Source organism: Mirounga leonina, unplaced genomic scaffold (assembly GCF_011800145.1).
Source record: "Mirounga leonina isolate KUSES-001 unplaced genomic scaffold, KU_Mleo_1.0 Mir_200, whole genome shotgun sequence".
NCBI lineage: Eukaryota > Metazoa > Chordata > Mammalia > Carnivora > Phocidae > Mirounga > Mirounga leonina.
The window spans coordinates 27,057,776-27,075,933 of record NW_023270503.1 but is presented as its reverse complement, the minus strand read 5'-3'; the positions used below and the strand labels follow the sequence as shown (position 1 = coordinate 27,075,933).

The following is an 18,158-nucleotide window of genomic DNA, read 5'->3' as shown; positions in this document are numbered from 1 at the left end:
GAAGCCTGTGGAGGAGTTTGGAGGTCGGCGGTCGCTTCTGCCAGGGGCCCGCATCTGATTGCCTCTGCTTTTCTCGCAGTTGTGACCAAAGATGGCGTCTATGTCCTTGACTTGGCGGCCAAGATAGATGCCACAGCCGACTACATCTGCAAAGTGAAGTGGGGTGATATAGAGTTCCCTCCTCCCTTCGGGCGTGAGGCTTACCCAGAGGTACGGCTGCTCTGGGGAAGAAATGGCGGGTGAGGGGACCTGGGAGAGGGTGACTGATATCAGAGGAGTATCACCTCCCTCCCCCCCCGCCCCCCCTCCGTCCCACCGTGGGCTGTATATTTGGCAGGAAAGGAAGGTTGAGAACCATTTAATTTTCTTAAAACCCCAAAGGAGGTGGGGGTGGGAGTCAGCCAAGCCTCTGAATCCTGGCCAGAAATCCTTTCAGACTTCTCTCTCAATCAACCTCCCTGGGCTCTTAACTTGATTTGTTGATAATTCCGAGTGGCTCTTGCTAATCGTGCCAGAGGAAGGTAGTTCTCTTGGCCACTTGCTGAGAATTTTAATAGCTCTTTCCCACCCCATCCTCTTGAGAGGTCCTCACAGCAGGATCAGGCCTGTGAGTCATAACCCAGGCCAGGGGAAGAGGCTGGGCTGGGAGAAGGGATGGGGTCTGCAGGTGGAGAGGCTTGTTACGAGTCAGGCAGGCAGACGTTGGGAGTGGGGGGCTGTGGCAGTATCAGGGTGACCTAGTGAGGCTTAGGACTTGGGCAGAGGGCCAGGACTTGAGGTCAGAGACAAAGGAGTAGGGAAGTTTGTCCCCAGGCAGTGACTTTGGCCGGGGGTTGTTTTGGTACTTGAGGATGTCATCATGTTTTGTCCCAGGCACGTGGGGCTCTGCCCAACTCCTCTCCCTGACCCTATTAAGGCTTGAGGACCTCTTCATGTATCTCCAGGGAAAGGAGCAGGGTCCTGGGAGCTGGGACCCAGTGAAGGGGGTACCTCCAGGACCCACCTGTTGCTCTCTGGTCCCTAGGAAGCTTACATTGCAGACCTGGATGCCAAAAGTGGGGCGAGCCTGAAGCTGACCTTGCTGAACCCCAAGGGGAGGATCTGGACCATGGTGGCTGGAGGTGGTGCCTCGGTCGTGTACAGGTGACGGAGGGGCTGCTGACGGGAGGGCAACCAGGTCTGCCTGGAGCCCACGCGTGCGTGATCTGGATCAAATTGCTTCACCTCGGAGTGGGGATGAGGATCTTCATTTCCTCCCCTTGGTCCAGAGCAGAGACTCTGGTGAACGCCTGTCCTCTACACTGTCTTCTGCAACTTTCTTGTTTACTTCCAAATGAGGTTGCTTTTATTAGTTTTAATCTTTATAGTTAACGTTACATGCTTCATGCAGAGGTACAGTAAATACAGAGAAGAACCTAAAAGTAAACATTGCCTGGCTGTTTCCCCACCCCTCCTTCCAGCTGTTTTAATGCCTGTGTAAGTCTTCATACCTCCACACTTCATAGGAATGTTGAACCCGTATTCTATACCCTTTGCGATAATTGGTGGTTTTTCTCTTAAAGCACGGTAGGCATCTGCTCATTTCCAGGCAGTGATCTGCCGCGTTCCCTTCTGTGCCTGGCTCGGCCCTCCTCTGGCTGCAACCGTTTCACTTCTCTGTTGGGCAGCCTGGCAGGGAATCCTAGAATGCGTGGTTTTTCTTTGTGTGTGGAAGCGCCCCTTGTTCCCTTTACTTACCAGTGTCAACCCAGAGCCCCACGATGGCCTGGGGCTAGCAGAGCTCACTGCCAGGGAGAGCCTGATGCAGTGCACTTAACCTTCTGGTGTGACTTTTGTGGACCCTGGAGGGTCTGAGGCCCAAGGGGTTGGTGCCGTAGGCTGACCACAGGGCTCTGGGGCATCTGCGTGTCCTCCTCGGCACCAAGCTGCCACCCTCTGCCACTCGAGTCAAAGCCAGCATTGACTTCTCTGTCTCCCTGGCAGTGATACCATCTGTGACCTAGGGGGTGTCAACGAGCTGGCAAACTACGGGGAATACTCGGGCGCCCCCAGTGAGCAGCAGACCTATGACTACGCCAAGACGATCCTCTCCCTCATGACCCGGGAGAAGCACCCAGATGGTGAGACACACATGCTCCTTCCCCAGGACGGCCCCTTGTGCTGCAGTGGGAACAGCTTTGGGCGAGGAGGCACTGAGGTGGTGGTCCTGGTGCTTGGCAGCCTGGGGTTAGTCATTCAGCTTCTGGACTTCTGTTTCTCCAAGTATACAGTGGGCAGTGTGGCTGTCGGATGGGGGAGCTCCAGGGAGGCAAGGAAGTGATGTGTACCTAGAGCCCTATGAGCAGGTGCGGGGGAGGAGGCAGCAGCATGCTCTTACTGACTGCTGTAAGCTCAGATCTTAGTGGCCCACTTTTTTTTTAGTTTGTTTTTTTTAGTGGCCCACTTCTACATTTCCTAATCTGGGCTGTGGGATTCCCGGCTTCCCTTTACCACCTGTCCAGTGTTTGTGGATTATGCATAGCAGGTCACCTTCCCTTAAGCCAGAAGAGATTCCCACCGGGGGTATCCGGAAACTAACCTGGGTTTCTGAGTGCCAACCAGGAACGATATAGATGTTTGGTGAGTTTGGATTAACCACTGACTCGAGGGCACAGGTGATGGAAAGCTGAGTCAGTTAAGACTGAATGGATGTCAGGGGAGGCCAGCCTCCTGCCCACCCCAGCCAGTCTCTGCACTGATACTTCCTAATGCTTGGGAGAACTCCCTCAGTTAGATTTCCGGTAAGATGTTCAAGTCTCCCTTGCTAATAACCCTTCTACTCCAAACACAGGCAAGATCCTCATCATTGGAGGCAGCATCGCAAACTTCACCAATGTGGCTGCCACGTTCAAGGTAATCAGCCACAGGGGACCGTGCAGTTTCTGGGGAATGTGGGTTTGGGGGAAGCCAGAAAGGGAGGTTTCCGTAAGCAGGGTTTGAGGCAGAAGCAGTTTCCCATGACTTACCCAGGTCAGTAGGGGCTCTTGTCCCAGGGTCCCTTGTTGGGGATGCAGAAGACACTGGAATAGATGTAGGTCTTTTCCAAAAGGTCAGAATGAGGAAAATGGTCCAGTGATCTGGGGCTGTTGTTCATTCAGCCAGGACCTGTCAGCCTGGGTCCCTGTGCACAGGTCAGGGGCATCAGGGCACACAATTCAGAGTATGACTGCTGGTCAGGAAGGACGACAGCACTAACATGGATCGAGAGTCGTCCCCTTCTCAGCAACCACCTCAGGAGGCCATGTCTTGTTCCGTACTATCCGATGCTCAGTGAGGCTCCTCAGAAGAATGTGTCCCACCTGGTAGTTGCGTGTAAGTTTTGAGAATAATGAATAAATAAATGCCAGTCTTTTTTTTTTTTTTTTAAGATTTTATTTATTTGAGAGAGAATGAGAGACAGAGAGCATGAGAGAAAGGAGGGTCAGAGGGAGAAGCAGACTCCTTGCTGAGCAGGGAGCCCGATGTGGGACTCGATCCCGGGACTCCAGGATCATGACCTGAGCCGAAGGCAGTCGCTTAACCAACTGAGCCACCCAGGCGCCCCAATAAATGCCAGTCTTGCAAGTGACCTCTGAAAAAGTGGGGGACCAGGCCTTGTCAGTCTTGCCTAAAACAGGGTCTCCTTAATTGGCCCTGATTCAACAAACGGACCTGAAGCAGGTGAATCTTGACGGCTTTGTGCTCACTTCTGAGCAACCCTGTAGTAAGCCACAGATTTGGTAGGCTGCTCAGGTCTGGAGCAGGACCTGGGTGTAGAGCTTCAGGTGGAATGCCTTGGGTGACAGACATCACACTCTGGACTCCATAAACTAGCCTCCTGTCTGGAGAGACAGAACTCGTACGCACCTGTACCTTCTTATTTATTTATTTATTTATTTTTATTCTTATGTTAATCCCCATACATTACATCATTAGTTTTAGATGAAGTGTTCCATGATTCATTGTTTGTGCATAACACCCAGTGCTCCATGCAGAACGTGCCCTCCTCAATACCCACCACCAGGCCAACCCATCCCCCACCCCCCCTCCCCTCCAGAACCCTGTTTGTTTTTCAGAGTCCATCGTCTCTCATGGTTCGTCTACCCCTCCGATTTCCCCCGCTTCATTCTTCCCCTCCCGCTACCTTCTTCTTCTTTTTTTTTTTCCTTAACATATATTGCATTATTTGTTTCAGAGGTACAGATCTGAGATTCAACAGTCTTGCACAATTCACAGCGCTTACCAGAGCACATACCCTCCCCAGTGTCTATCACCCAGTCACCCCATCCCTCCCACCCCACCCCCCACTTCAGCAACCCTCAGTTTGTTTCCTGCAATTAAGAATTCCTCGCACCGGGGCGCCTGGGTGGCTCAGTTGGTTAAGCGACTGCCTTCGGCTCAGGTCATGATCCTGGAGTCCCGGGATCGAGTCCCGCATCGGGCTCCCTGCTCTGCAGGGAGTCTGCTTCTCCCTCTGACCCTCCTCCCTCTCATGCTCTCTGTCTCTCATTCTCTCTGTCTCAAATAAATAAAGTCTTTAAAAAAAAAAAAAAAAAAAAGAATTCCTCGCACCTGTACCTTCTTCCAAATTGTTTCCAGAGTTGATACTCATTGCAAGGGCTGATCCCCAAAATTGCTCGAAGAGGTTTTAGTAGGACTTGGATGTTTAAGTGGATCATGTCCTGATAGCTCTGAGAACTCTTGCATTGGACCCTGGCCTCGATTTCCCCCCAGACTGCAATAGGAGGTAATAAGGATGACGGGAGCCAGCATCCCGTGCATTGAGGGGTGTGACTCCCAGGCTCCTCAGCAGCGTTACCTCAGCAGCAGCACGGGTGCCCATGAGTCCTAGGCCTTTCCGTTGCTTGTGGGTAGTCTCGTCCATACGTGTGAAATTCTTGACTGCTGGGCCTGCCATGCTTCTTCATGAGAAGCCGCCCTCCTTACCTACACCGTGGTATGTTTATCATGATTATAAATAATAATTGACTTAGGACTGCCTGTTTTTTAGTTACATGTCTGTCGGCCCTTCATGCTTTCAGGGCATTGTGAGAGCAATTCGAGATTACCAGGGCCCCCTGAAGGAGCATGAGGTCACCATCTTTGTCCGAAGAGGTGGCCCCAACTATCAGGAGGGCTTGCGAGTGATGGGAGAAGTCGGTAAGATTGGCGGGGGGGACCTTTTCTCTGCCTCCTTGGGCTTCCTGGAAGCGGGTCGGTCCTCAGACACTTGCTCACGCACCCCACTTCCTGGATATGCAGCTTGCTTCAGCTTCCAGTGTCTGTGCTCCTATGATGTGGAGCCCCCTACCTAAACTTCAGAATGGTTCATAAAGCATTGCCATTCAGCTGTTTGTTTAACAGATATTTGTGGAACACCTGCCCTGTGCCAGGCTCCGGGCAGAGCACGGGGGTTACAGCTGCACACATGACAGACAGCAAGCCCTTGTGCTGCTGAGAACATTGACTGTCATGTCAGGTGGCACGAGGTGCCGCGAAAACAAACAAAGCCGAAGAAAGGGATAGCATATGTGGGAGGGGACAGGCCTGGCTTTAATGGGGTGATCGGGGAATGATTCACCGAAAAGGTGACATTGGAGCAGTGAGCTGGAGGAGAGGAGGGAGCAGCTCGGCAGTGACCACGGTGGGAAGGGCAAGTTCCAAGGCCCTGAGTGGGAGCGTGCTGCTGTGTGGGACCGGCGGGCAGGGCTGAGGGAGCAAAGGCGGGGTGTTGGCAGCAAGGCAGGGAGGCAGCGGGAGCCAGGTGGGAGTGGTCCAGGTGCCGGGAGCACTTGGCCATGCCCCTGGGCTGGCAGCCTGTGGAAGACTTTGAGGGAGGAGCACACCTTGACTTCGGGTTGGAAGGGTTGTTTGGCTGCCAGGTGGACAGCAGGTTCAGAGGCGGGAGGGTGGAGATCTCTCAGACTGGGGGAGAGGAGAGAAAGGGCGGGTAACTGGTAGGACGGGAGAGCAGTGTCCCTCGCTGAGATGAGGGGCAAGAGGGTGGTGGCATCTGTTTTGGTTTCCTTTCTCCCTTCTGCATTTTGAGGATCTCCAGCAGTTTCATGAGACCTCACATTTAGAGCTTTCCAGAAGCTGGGGGCCTCCTCTCCGTCTGGACTAAGAGTATGTCTCCCTAAGTTGACCTCATGGATCCTGAGACGTGAACTTGGTCACTAGCAGCTTTGGTCTTTAGTGCAGCCCCCATTGCTAAGAGCAGTTATGTGTGGGGCAGGGGTTCGTGTGAGGTGTCAGAGAGGTGACAAGATGCTCTTGCTCAGGGCGCATGCCATGCCCTTTGATTGGAAGGGAAAAAGCTTTCCATCCTCCCATCTTCCCAAACGCGGTGGATTTGGCAAACAGTGGCCCACTTACATCACTCGAAGGGGTGCTAGTCCTCGTTTTCACCTACAACTGAGGTCCTGCTGTGGGGACAGCCCTTGGGTACAGCACAGTGAATGTTCGTCACAGTTGGGCCACTGAACTCAGAGACATTAAACAAGTAAACGATTACTAAAAGAAATGCTGTTCGATGGGCATGCGTACAGTGAGGCGGCCAGGGGCTGGGGGGAGGAGGCCAGGGAAGGCCTTCCATGGAAGGTGGCACTCAGGCTGAGCCGGGTGACGGGAGGGCTCTGTGCAAAGGGAGAAGGGCCAGAGCCCCGAGAAAGTGAGCCCAGGAGCTCAGGAACAGAGGCAGGCCAGGCAGATATCGAGGTCAAGGGGTTGGAGGGCCAGGGTCCAGTGGCCAGCAGGACAGCGCAGACCCTAATTATGCTCGCGGCCGCTTCAGGGTATCAGGAAAGCTCCTTCTTGCTCTTCTTATCAGCAGGTGGTCTTTACAAAGAGTTGCTTGGTGGTGAAAATAGGGCAGTTGGTCTGTCTTGTGCAGAAAAAAGCACTAGATGCTGGGTAGGGGCCTTTGCAGAGTCATGTGGACTTGGGTACTTACTTGAAGACTTGAATGATGGATTATTTTCTTTCCCTCACAGGGAAGACCACTGGGATCCCCATCCATGTCTTTGGCACTGAGACTCACATGACGGCCATTGTGGGCATGGCCCTAGGCCACCGCCCCATCCCCAACCAGCCACCCACAGCTGCTCACACTGCAAACTTCCTCCTCAATGCCAGTGGGAGTACATCGGTAGGTGCCCCCTGTCCTCCACCTTAAAGCATCTTTGTGTCATCTTTGCCTCCCCCTCATACCTACCCCCATCCAGAGCACAGTGCCCCTGCTCTGTCCCTAGCCATCTGGGGGCACTGGGGAAAGACAGGTTGGTTTCTGTATGTTTGCCAATTTTTTTCCTGCCCAGTCAAGGTAGTATAATGGAAAGACCAGGGGTTTTTATTACTTTAGTTTAGTTTTTAAAGTAAACTCTGTGCCCAGCGTGGGGCTTGAATTCACAACTCCAAGATCAAGAGTCGCACGTTCCACTGACTAAGCCAGCGAGGTGCCCCTGGACCAGGGGGTTTAAAATCAGACCAGAGTTCAAATCCTGTTGAGAGCAGGACGTTGGCAGGTGTCATGCCCTCTCGGAGCCTCAGTTTGCTCATCTGTGGTAATGAGACAATACTAATTCCTATCTCAAGAGGGTTGTTAGAATAATACTTTTGGAAGCACTTTGTAGAGGATAGTTCTGTACATGGTGGTTCTTGTTACCCGATTTCTTTGGGCCTTAAGGAACCAAAGCTTAAGGACCAATAGCTCTTTTTCCCAGTTGTTACCTGTGACTCTTACGCTGTGTCCTTGTCCCACCCCAGACTCCAGCCCCCAGCAGGACGGCATCTTTTTCTGAGTCCAGGGCCGATGAGGTGGCACCCGCAAAGAAAGCCAAACCTGCCATGCCACAAGGTAACTGCCAGGAAGTTCAGGCTCCCTCCCCCCGCCCCCCCTCCCCCCATTCTGCTTGCCCTGTCTAGGCCCTCCTGGGGCACTGGAACAGGGTTTGGGCTTTGCTATGAGAGTGGGTGTGGCACATGGGCCAAAATGGACATGAGGACATGAAGACTCAGGCCTTCCCAAGCCTTCCCCTGTCTCTCCTAGCACTGAGGACCCACGCTGCGCCTGAGTCACCCCGCTCCCTACTATCTTCTCTTCTACCCCCTTACTTCCCGCGGGGGCCTGTGAGCTGGGCAGGGAAACTGTGGAGAGACAGGGCGACAGAAATACCCAGAGGTGGCAAGATCTCCCAGACTCTGCTTCTCAGTGGAGAGCACGAGCCTTAGAGCTGGGACGGCAGAGCGAGCGCCCACATGCCCATCCCACCCTGTGGGGCTCTTCTGAAGACCCCCCTTCCATCAGTAACCAGCCCATCTGCATTTCGCCTCCCCTGTCTGTCTGTCCTCTGGTTCATCAGACGCGACCCCTGCTAGACAGCGCTGGCAGCCAGCGTGAGGTACTAGGCCTTGGTCAGCACGGGGCTGCTGCAGCCTCTTCCTGGTACAGACCGCGTGTGCTTGAGGCATTTTGTGAAATAGTTCTATAGGCTCTAGGCCCTTGAGATTGTAAGCTGTTCCCCTGCAGTCCCCCAAACCAGCAGCTTTGTCTATAGCGCAGTGACAGGTCCAGCCCACAGTGACCTAATCATCTTACTGTGCTTCACGGGGACAGATACGGGATTGGCATTACGAGGGTGGGATCTGGCCAGCTGCCCCTCCACAAAGCCTGGGGGCCTGTGGTGTTCAGCACCCCTTCCAAGCCTTCTTGCCTCTCCCGCCCCCTCTCTGGCCCTTTGGCCCTTGGCCCTTTCTTGCTTCTGCACTGCTGATCAGTGCTCTCTTCTCTTTTGTTGTCTTCACTCCTGTCTGTTGTGGAATAGGTGAGAGACAGGGCATCAGCCCTACGAGGCTTGTCCTTGGGACCCTTCCCTCTTCCCACCCTCTCCCTCCAAAGCCTCCAGCCACCAGCAGGTGACTCAGCTGCCTTGGTCATTTTCTTTGACAGATTCAGTCCCAAGTCCAAGACCCCTGCAAGGTAGGATGCCCCTACCCCGCCCCAGCTCTGTGTGTGGCTTTGTTAGCAGGTTATAGTCTTCCGTGTGCTTTGTTTCCCCCCAAGTCCTAGTCTTCGCCCTCCCTCGCTTTCCCACCCTTGCTTAGTCGCTCCCACCCCCACTCAGCGCTCCCCTGGCCAGCTGTCTCTGGCTCCACCCTCCGGACAGGACAGGACCAGGGTAGAGAGCGTGGGAGTAAGAGCCAGGCCCACAGCCTTGGAGAGTGGAGTGGTATTTGCTGGGAAGGAGGGAGCCATGGAAGCTAAAGGCGGGGGGGCAGCGCAGGGGCGAGGAGGGCAACCTCAGGCTTCTGGAATTCTCATCTGGGTCTCAAGGTCTCTTCTTACTTTCCCACCTAGCCTCACCACTGCCTCCTGAATCCCTGAGCTCTCAGTGCCAGCAGCGGGTTCAGACTTCTCTGGGTTTTGGGTGGAAGACAGGCTAGACAAGTCAAGGAGAGAGGTAGAAGCCCAGTTGGATGTGCAGTAAATCTGAAAAGGGGATCTGGGCCTTGGGGTAGGAGGTCATTGCTTACGAGGGACATTTGCCGTGCTCACTCACACGTTCACGCGAACACTGTCCCTTCAAAGCATCAGGGCTTCCACTTAACTTTTTGACATTCACAGCTGTGGGAGAGTTTTCCCTGGGCAAGGGGAAACTTCAGATGTTGACCTTTGATCCCTTGCTAAGGGGAGGGGAAGGGGCAACTAGGCTAGGATCAGATATCCCCCCTTAGGAAGGCCAGGGATGCAGTCCTCTCACTATCTGCCTTTAATCCCTATGTTTCCTGTCTCTGGAAAGATCCTTTGTTACCTGAAACACCAGAGCTGAGGCTGAGCCCTGTGCCAAAAGAACAGGGGTCTACCCCAGTTCTGAGAGCTCTTCCACCCAAGGGCTGGGGTCTCTTACTGAGCCAGCAGAGGAGCCTGGTGGGGGATGTTAGTTAGCCCCTGCTGCTGGTGGGCTGAGGATGACAGCCTTAGGCTTTGCCATTTCTGTGCTCAAGGAGGAGCACGCTTGAATTCTGCCCCTTCCATGCTGGATGTGCGCGTGGGCTTGTAGAGATTCCAGGCTTTTCTGTACTCTCTTGGGTAGACAGATGCATGTTTGTGTGCTTGCTCACACTCTGACTTGGGGGGGGGGGGTGTGGGTTCCCCCAAGGGTGGGGAGAGGCTGGGCCCTTCTGGTTTGTATCCTGCCCTCCTCCCTTGTACAGTTGAGCTGCATCGTAATTTAGTATATAATCTGGCCCTGATGCTAGATGACAGAATCTCCATCATCTGTCAGCTCTGAGCTTCAGGTTCCGGGCCCTGGGAAGTGAGGGTACTGGATTAGGTGGCCGTCTTTGTTCTGTGAGCTCATGTCTCATGAGAACGCAGGTGGATCTGGTGACAGCAAGTCCCAGGTATTTGGAACAGCAGGAGACTTCTGGTATGAGAAGCTTACAGCTGAGAGGGAAGAAGCAAGCCTATGTAGGGATGAGAACCCTGCATGCCTTGGGAGAGTGATCTCAAATTTATTTTATCAGACCTTAAACCTGATTAGCCAAGCCTGCACTAGCACACTAGGTTAATTAATACCAGATGGCCCCTGAGCTCGGTGCCTTGTTCTCCCCAGGGGAGCTGAGAGCCTCCCCAGGGGCTACTTTCCTCCAGTGACTTGTCCTCCAGTGACTTGCAGAGAATGGGAGGGACAGGTCACCTGTCTGCAGGGTGGTGAAGGGGCCTTTCCCTTCAGGCCGTGCAAGCACTTCTGACAGCTCTTCTCCCCGCTTCTTTTGCCTCTCACTCTTCTGCCCCCTGGAGAATTGCCTGAGAGCCTTGTTCTGAGCAGGAGAGGGCCACCTGCTAGAGGGAGGCGGGCAGGAGGGAGGGGACGGCACAGAGAATGTTAGGGGGATGCCACGAAGCCAGTGTGCTCTGACCAGAACCTCAGGTAGAAATAAGGCTGCAGCCAGCCTCTTCTTTGGACCTACACTGACCTAGAATCCTGAGGATTCAGATCTTGACCCAAGTGTGGGAATTTCCCCACCCCCCACCCCCCCATGTGGGAATGTCCAGATTTAGAGGTGATAATTGTCGGGTTGTTTGAAATCATGTGGCCACCAGAATTGGGAGAGCTTGAGGTTTTTTTCTCAGCGTCTTTAAAAATAATCGATCAAGCCTTCATTTGCATGTAAGCAAAATGCTGATTACATGCCTGTCCTGTGAGGCGGAGCAGTTCCTCCTGTAGGGATTCTCCTCCTGTGGGTCTTTTCTCTGCACGGGAGTCCTTTCTGTGTTTATTGCTAGCTCTTTACCAGCTAGGCAGGTCCTCTTAGCTCTCTTTGCTCTGCCACCTCTTTGCAAAGAAACCAGGGCACCTCTTCTTCCAGCTCTCAGAGTCCCAGCCTCTTGACGTCCCTTTGCCGTGTTGATGAGCCCCTCTCCCCGAACTGGGTATGGAGGGGTGCGGCAGCCCCTGCCGGTCTCCCGGGAGTGTGTGTTCTGGGTGCACTCGGTGCACTCGCTGTGTCTTTGCCCACCAGGAAAGAGTGCCACCCTCTTCAGCTGCCATACCAAGGCCATCGTGTGGGGCATGCAGACCCGGGCCGTGCAGGGCATGCTGGACTTCGACTATGTCTGCTCCCGAGACGAGCCCTCAGTGGCCGCCATGGTGTACCCTTTCACGTGAGTCCCACCATGGCGGGAAGCAAGAGATGGCTACCAAGTGGGATTTCCTCATCTCCTCTCCCTCACTAAGACAGACCCAGGGGAGCCAGCAAGATTATCCCCTTTGCTGGGGGAGCATCTGCCATCCCAGACTGGGGGCGATCCATATTCCTAGGGGATCTGTTTCCCACATGTGGGACCCTGTCTCTCCACCTTCTAGATGACGCTCCTCCCGTTGGCTTCCCCCTCCCCAGCCCTGACAGTTTGGGGGTATCCTGACCCATCTTCCTCCTCTTTCAGTGGGGACCACAAGCAGAAGTTTTACTGGGGTCACAAGGAAATCCTGATCCCCGTCTTCAAGAACATGGCTGATGCCATGAAGAAACACCCAGAAGTAGACGTGCTGATCAACTTTGCCTCTCTCCGCTCAGCTTATGACAGTACCATTGAGACCATGAATTACGCGCAGGTAGATCAGTGGGCACAGGGGTGGGGAAGCAGGGAAAACTCCTAAATGGTGTCTTCTGGCACTGTGGAAAAAGGACTTGGCGCTCAGGATTGGCCGGTGGTGTGGGAGAAAATGGTTGGATACGCTTGATCTTTAGAAGATAGTGTGGTAACTGAGGGCAAGCAGGCTGGACAGGGCTACTTACCTAGGCTAACAGAGAGTCCGTTCAGGATCATCTGCCCCCCACCAGGTCCCCCCTGTGCTGCTAAGACCGGCTTTCACAACAGAATCAAAAGCAATTTCTTATTATAAAATTATTACATGTTTGTTGTAGAGAAAATTTAAATACTATTAAATAAAAAGAAAAAAATGAATACCTCAGTCAATTCCAGTTTCCCAGAAATATGGTTGCCAACGTTTGAATAGATCCTCCTCTGTTCCTTTTTCTGGATTTGAACATGTGGAATAATACTATACGTGACTGTTTTGTAGTCCATTTTCTTCAGTTACTCTTTCCACATCCATAAATATTCATTGGCAAACATCAGTTTTGCTTTTTCAGGTCTTGTGGTGAGCATCTTAGATGAACATTTGTGTATGTTCTTAATTATTTCCCCAGCATAAATGTCTGGAAGTCAGACTGCTGCATCAGAATGTGCAGATTTAGGGGCGCCTAGGTGGCTCAGTCGTTAAGTGTCTGCCTTCGGCTCAGGTCATGATCCCACGGTCCTGGGATCGAGCCCCTCATCGGGCTCCCTGCTTAGCGGGAAGCCTGTTTCTCCCTCTCCCACTCCCCCTGCTTGTGTTCCCTCTCTCGCTGTGTCTCTCTCTGTCAGATAAATAAATAAAATCTTAAAAAAAAAAAAAAGAATGTGCAGATTTGAAAGCCTTTGATCCATCCTGCCCAGGTGCCCTCCAGAAAAGTTGTAAGGACAGAAACTCCATCAGTGATTCAGGAATGCCTGCTTCCTTGTACCCTGGCCAACACTGAATGTTTGCGTTTTAAAAACATGTATTTGGGGCATCTGGGTGGCTCACTCGGTTAAGCATCCGACTCTTGATTTCTGCTCAGGTCATGATCTCAGGGTCGTGAGATGGAGCCCTGAGTTGGGCTCTGCATTGGGGTAGAGCCTGCTTAAGATTCTCTCTCCCTCTCCTTGTGCCTCTCCACCCCTGCTCCCACACACGCACTCTCTAAGAAAAGCATGTATTTGACAAGTGATAGGTATTTTATTTAATTAGCATATTTTTTAAGATTTATATTTATTAGGGAGAGAGCATACATGCACATGGGCACACAGGTGGGAGGAGGGGGCAGAGGAAGAGGAAGAAGCAGACTCCCTGCTGAGCAAGGAGCCCATCGCAGGGCTTGCTCCCAGGACCCTGGGATCACAACCTGAGCTGAAGGCAGATGCTTAACCAGCTGAGCCAGCCAGGCGTCCCTAATCTGCATATCTTTGATTATTAACTAAGATTAGCTTTAAAAAAAAAAAAAAGATTTTATTTATTTATTAGAGAGAGAGAGAGAACATGAGCATGGGGGAGTGGGAGAAGGAGAAGCGGGCTCCCTGCTGAGCAGAGAGCCCAATGAGGGGCTCGATCCTGGGACTCCGGGATCATGACCTGAGCTGAAGGCAGATGCTTAACCGACTGAGCCACCCAGGCGCCCCTAAGATGAGCTTTTAAAAACATTTATTGACCATTTATATTTTGTGACTTGCTCTCCCTTCCTTTTTTTTTTTTTTTTTCCTGTTGAGTGTTTGTGTTTTTTGTTACTGATTTGTATGAGTCTATATAGATTAAGATATTGATTCTTCTGTTCACAATTATTGTCTGATCCCAGACTGGCTTAGTTCAGTGTACGACTGGAGAATGTAAACTTGTTTTGCCATCTCAGTGAAGCAAAAACAAAAGCACACCTGCTGAAAATGAGCTGCTTTTTTATTCTAGAGCGAAGTTTAGCAAACTATAGCCTAAGGGTCAAACTTAGCCCACTGTCTGTTTCTCAAATAAAGTTTTGTTGGAACACAGCCATGCTGTGTTCATTTATGTATTGTCCATGGCTGCCTTCATGCTACAGAGGCAAAGTTTAGTAGTTACTGCAGAGACCACATGACCAAAAAAGTCAGAAAAAGTTTGTTGGCCCCTGTTCTAGAGCCAGAGATGGTTCTCGATCTTTCCTGCCCACCCCCACTCCTTCTGGCTTTCTCCCCCAGCCCACTCTCTGGTCTGAGTGTGTAAGCAGCTCATTTGTGTCCCTTACTGACCCTGGGACATAGAGTCAGAGACTCAGAGGACACAGTGGAAAAAGCCATAGATACCTGCTTTATGAATAGGCACTAGGACAGGTGGGGAGCAGGTGGGTCTGAGTCTTGTGGGTTTTTGGTTGGGAGAGAATATAGCCACTCTTGATGGTAGTGGGTTTTCAGAAACATTTGCTCCTGCTTGGTTCCTGAGTTACTGTGGTGTTAACCAATGGAGATTGGCTTTGGATGTCTATACCTCTCTTTTTGGGAGCCACCCCGTTGCTTCATCTGAGGCACAAAGTTAACAGAAAGGGACTGTCCTTTAGATCCGGACCATCGCCATCATAGCTGAAGGCATCCCTGAGGCCCTCACAAGGAAGCTGATCAAGAAGGCGGACCAGAAGGGAGTGACCATCATTGGACCTGCCACTGTGAGTGTCCTTTCCGGAAAGCCTTTTAAGTTCAAGGCTACCTTTCGAAGTTCTGGGCCCACAGAAAGCAAACTTGTTGACTCTTCGGTTTCCCTCTTAGGTTGAAAAGATTCGGAGAGTACCCATTGAAAGTCAGTTTATATCCAGTTACTTTAAAGGGCTCTCTCCCCAGTCCCTATCACCTTTATAGTTTTAGGGGGCTAACGAAGATTTTTTGTGTGTTTGCCCACCTTCATACAACCATAGCATAGTCTTTGATTATTCCTTTAACCATGAACTGAAGAAGAATCTACTTACAGGTTTTATTTGCCCAAAGGCCTTCACATAGAAAGAAATTGCCGTGGGACTATTTTGTTGTTGTTCTTCCTTAGTTGTTGCATTAAAAAGTTGTCTGACGGTCAGATTGTCTTTCATCTCTGAGGCAGAGGGTGATGTTGAGCAGAGGTGTACACCTGTATTTTACACTTTTCCTGGGTGCTGTCACCCTTTTAAAGTGGAGGAGGTGACTTAATCCTGAGTATACAAATCTGAATCTGCAGTAGTAAGCCATGTTTTATAAGCAGGGTTCTCTTTTTTCTTGTGTAATGGCTCTTGAGGGAGAGATGAGATTCTTCCTAAGCTGGAAACCCAGTGTGCAGGTGTTAGCTCTCTCGGACCATTTCCTTCCCATCCTGACCAGCCGGCGGGGGGTTGAGCAGGTAGCACTGGGCCTCATGATTCCACTGAGCCCTGTGGTCAGTCAGGAGCTTACGCTTCCTTCCTGACTGCTGTTTGTGCCCTCACAGGTTGGAGGCATCAAGCCCGGGTGCTTTAAGATTGGGAATACAGGTGGGATGCTGGACAACATCCTGGCCTCCAAGCTGTACCGCCCTGGCAGCGTGGCCTACGTCTCGCGCTCTGGGGGCATGTCCAACGAGCTCAACAACATCATCTCTCGGACCACAGACGGCGTCTACGAGGGTGTGGCCATTGGCGGGGACAGGTGATCGGCTGGCCCGAGGCGGGTCTCCCATGCTGGGGAGTGGTAGGCTAGGAGAAGGGGGGCGCTGGGTCCTCCAATCTCTGCTCGCTGCTGCCGAGTGAAGTCCATAAAACGGCATTTCTACTCTGTCTCAGGACTGACATCGGCATGAACTCAGGAAAAAAAAAAACAACAACAACAGGAAAAGATGTTTTTCAAAGGTGTTTAGGCTTTGGGGGTAATTCTGTTCCTTGTCTGAGTTGTGGCCATAGGGAGGCAGCAGAGCGGAGCGGTTGGTAGGACTAATTCTGAAATCAGAGCAAGGGGCTCAAATCCCAGTTTCTCTGTTGACCAGGGAAGTGTCCTGGGCAGATCATTTACCCTCCGCAGACCTCCGTCATCCTTATAGATCAAATGGGTAAAATAATAGCAGCCACCTCATGGGGTTGTTTCGAGGATTAAGTGAGGGTAATATTTATAGAAGGTGGCTAATACAGGGCCTACCTAGCACTTGACTCAGCAGGTGTTAACTGTAGTCTGTAATAGTGAAAGGAAGAATTGTTTCTCTACTCTCTACCATGACCTCACTGACCCTTCTGGCTACCAGATTTTGGGATTTTTTTTCCTGTGCCAGGCAGTTCTCCAATTCTCTGCTGGGCGTCCTGCAATGCATTTCAATTCTGACAGTATCTACCTGGAGTTCGTACCAGATCCCACAGGTGAAGGGCTCAGCCTCACAAAATGCCAACTGCAAGTCCAGGCTTCTGGTACTCCTGACCAACTGACTATACATTGGGGGTCTCCACACCTCCCTTCTTGGGTTTGGTAATTTGCTAGAATGGCTTGCAGAACCCAGGAACAACCAGAGGAAAGAAACACATGTGGCAAGTTACGGGGGGCAGTGCATGGAGCTTCTGTGCCCTCTGTGGGCATGCTACCCTCCCAGCGCCTTGGTGTGCTTACCAACCCAGAAGCTCTGCAAACCCCTTTCTTTAGGGATTTTTTATGGAGACTTCATCATGTAGGCATGATTGATTATTAATTCAATCTCTGGCCTTTCTCCCCTCCCCAAAGGATGGTGAGTAGGGCTGAAAATTCCAAGCCTCTGATCATGGCTTGGTTTTCTAGTGACCAGCCCGCATCCAGGAGCTCTGCAGGCGCCCACCAAGAGTTGCCTCATGAGAATAAAAGACACCCTTGTCACCTAGGAAATCCCAAGGGTTTTAGGAGCTCTGCGTCAGGAACTGGAGACAGAGACCAAATCTTTATTTCTTCTTATTTCACAGATAGTATATTCATTGTTTTTGTTAGTGGGAATGGTAATGAGTAGAGTATTATTTTAGAGTAATGCCTACCACCTAATGCCATAATACACGTTAGCCATTGCTGTTTATTATTACATCTCCTGCTCTTTGCCTCAACCAAAAGCTGTTGGGCAAGTGAGGCACCTTGTCCGTCTCCTGGCTCTCCAGTATTGTGTCAGATGGACTTCCTGAGTGAGGAAGATCTCTCACCAGGTCTTTGAGGCTACGGCCTGGGGGACCCTCGTCCTCGGTGTTCCCTGACGACGGGCTCCAGCTCAAATAAGTCTGGGCAGTTACACTGTCCCCTTGTGATGTACAGTGCTCTCAAAGATCTGCAGAGAAGCATCCTTGGCCTTAAACAATCCTTTAGTAATCTCATGTGACAGCAGAAAGTAAAAAAATACAGGGGACCCTTGAACAACACGGGTTTGAACTGCACGGGTCCACTAATATGCAGATTTTTTTCAATAAATACACCATGGTACTGTAAATGTATTTTCCTTATGGCTTTGTTAATCACATTCTCTTTTCTCTAGCCTTACTTTAGTGTAGGAACATAGTGTATAATGCGTATAACATACAAAATACGTGTTAATCGACTACTGATGTTATCAGCAAGGCTCCGGTCAACAGTAGGCTATTAGTAGTTAAGTTTTGGGGGAGTCATAGTTATACTTGGATTTTCTTTTCCTTTTTTTCTTTTTTTCTTTTATTTTTTTTTTTAAAGATTGTATTTATTTTTTGACAGAGAGCGAGAGAGGGAACACAAGCAGGAGGAGTGGGAGAGGGAGAAGCAGGCTTTCTACTGAGCAGGGAGCCCAGTGCGGGGCTCAGTCCCAGGACCCCAGGATCATGACCTGAGCCAAAGGCAGATGCCCAATTGACTGAGCTGCCCAGGCGCCCCTGTCTACTTGGGTTTTCGACTGCATGTGGTAGGGATGGGTGTTCCCAACCATCACGTCATTCAGGGACCAACTATGTGTACAGGCCTATATAGAGATGCAGCCATAGCCTGCCAGTCCTGGGACAGGAGTTGGCCCGCTGTATTATGTATTGCTGTGTTAAAAGAAAAAAAAGTCACGCAAAGCAGGTGGTTTCAGACT

The 18,158-nt window shown here is 51.5% G+C and overlaps 1 protein-coding gene across 6 annotated transcripts in view; it reads left to right on the top strand.

The window, feature by feature from the left end:
• Positions 1-18,158, top strand: part of ACLY (ATP citrate lyase) — a 43,841-nt gene that overhangs the window by 10,733 nt on the left and 14,950 nt on the right. For 3 of the 6 annotated variants that reach the window (XM_035027109.1, XM_035027105.1, XM_035027107.1), the window contains 12 exons: positions 80-210; positions 1,025-1,143; positions 1,984-2,120; positions 2,831-2,892; positions 5,061-5,178; positions 7,011-7,165; positions 7,783-7,873; positions 8,966-8,995; positions 11,542-11,683; positions 11,966-12,134; positions 14,686-14,790; positions 15,576-15,772. In XM_035027109.1, coding sequence (XP_034883000.1) covers positions 80-210; positions 1,025-1,143; positions 1,984-2,120; positions 2,831-2,892; positions 5,061-5,178; positions 7,011-7,165; positions 7,783-7,873; positions 8,966-8,995; positions 11,542-11,683; positions 11,966-12,134; positions 14,686-14,790; positions 15,576-15,772 — 1,456 coding nt within the window. The remainder of the gene's footprint in view (positions 1-79; positions 211-1,024; positions 1,144-1,983; positions 2,121-2,830; positions 2,893-5,060; positions 5,179-7,010; positions 7,166-7,782; positions 7,874-8,965; positions 8,996-11,541; positions 11,684-11,965; positions 12,135-14,685; positions 14,791-15,575; positions 15,773-18,158) is intronic. The other 3 variants (XM_035027110.1, XM_035027106.1, XM_035027108.1) reach the window with 1 other exon arrangement.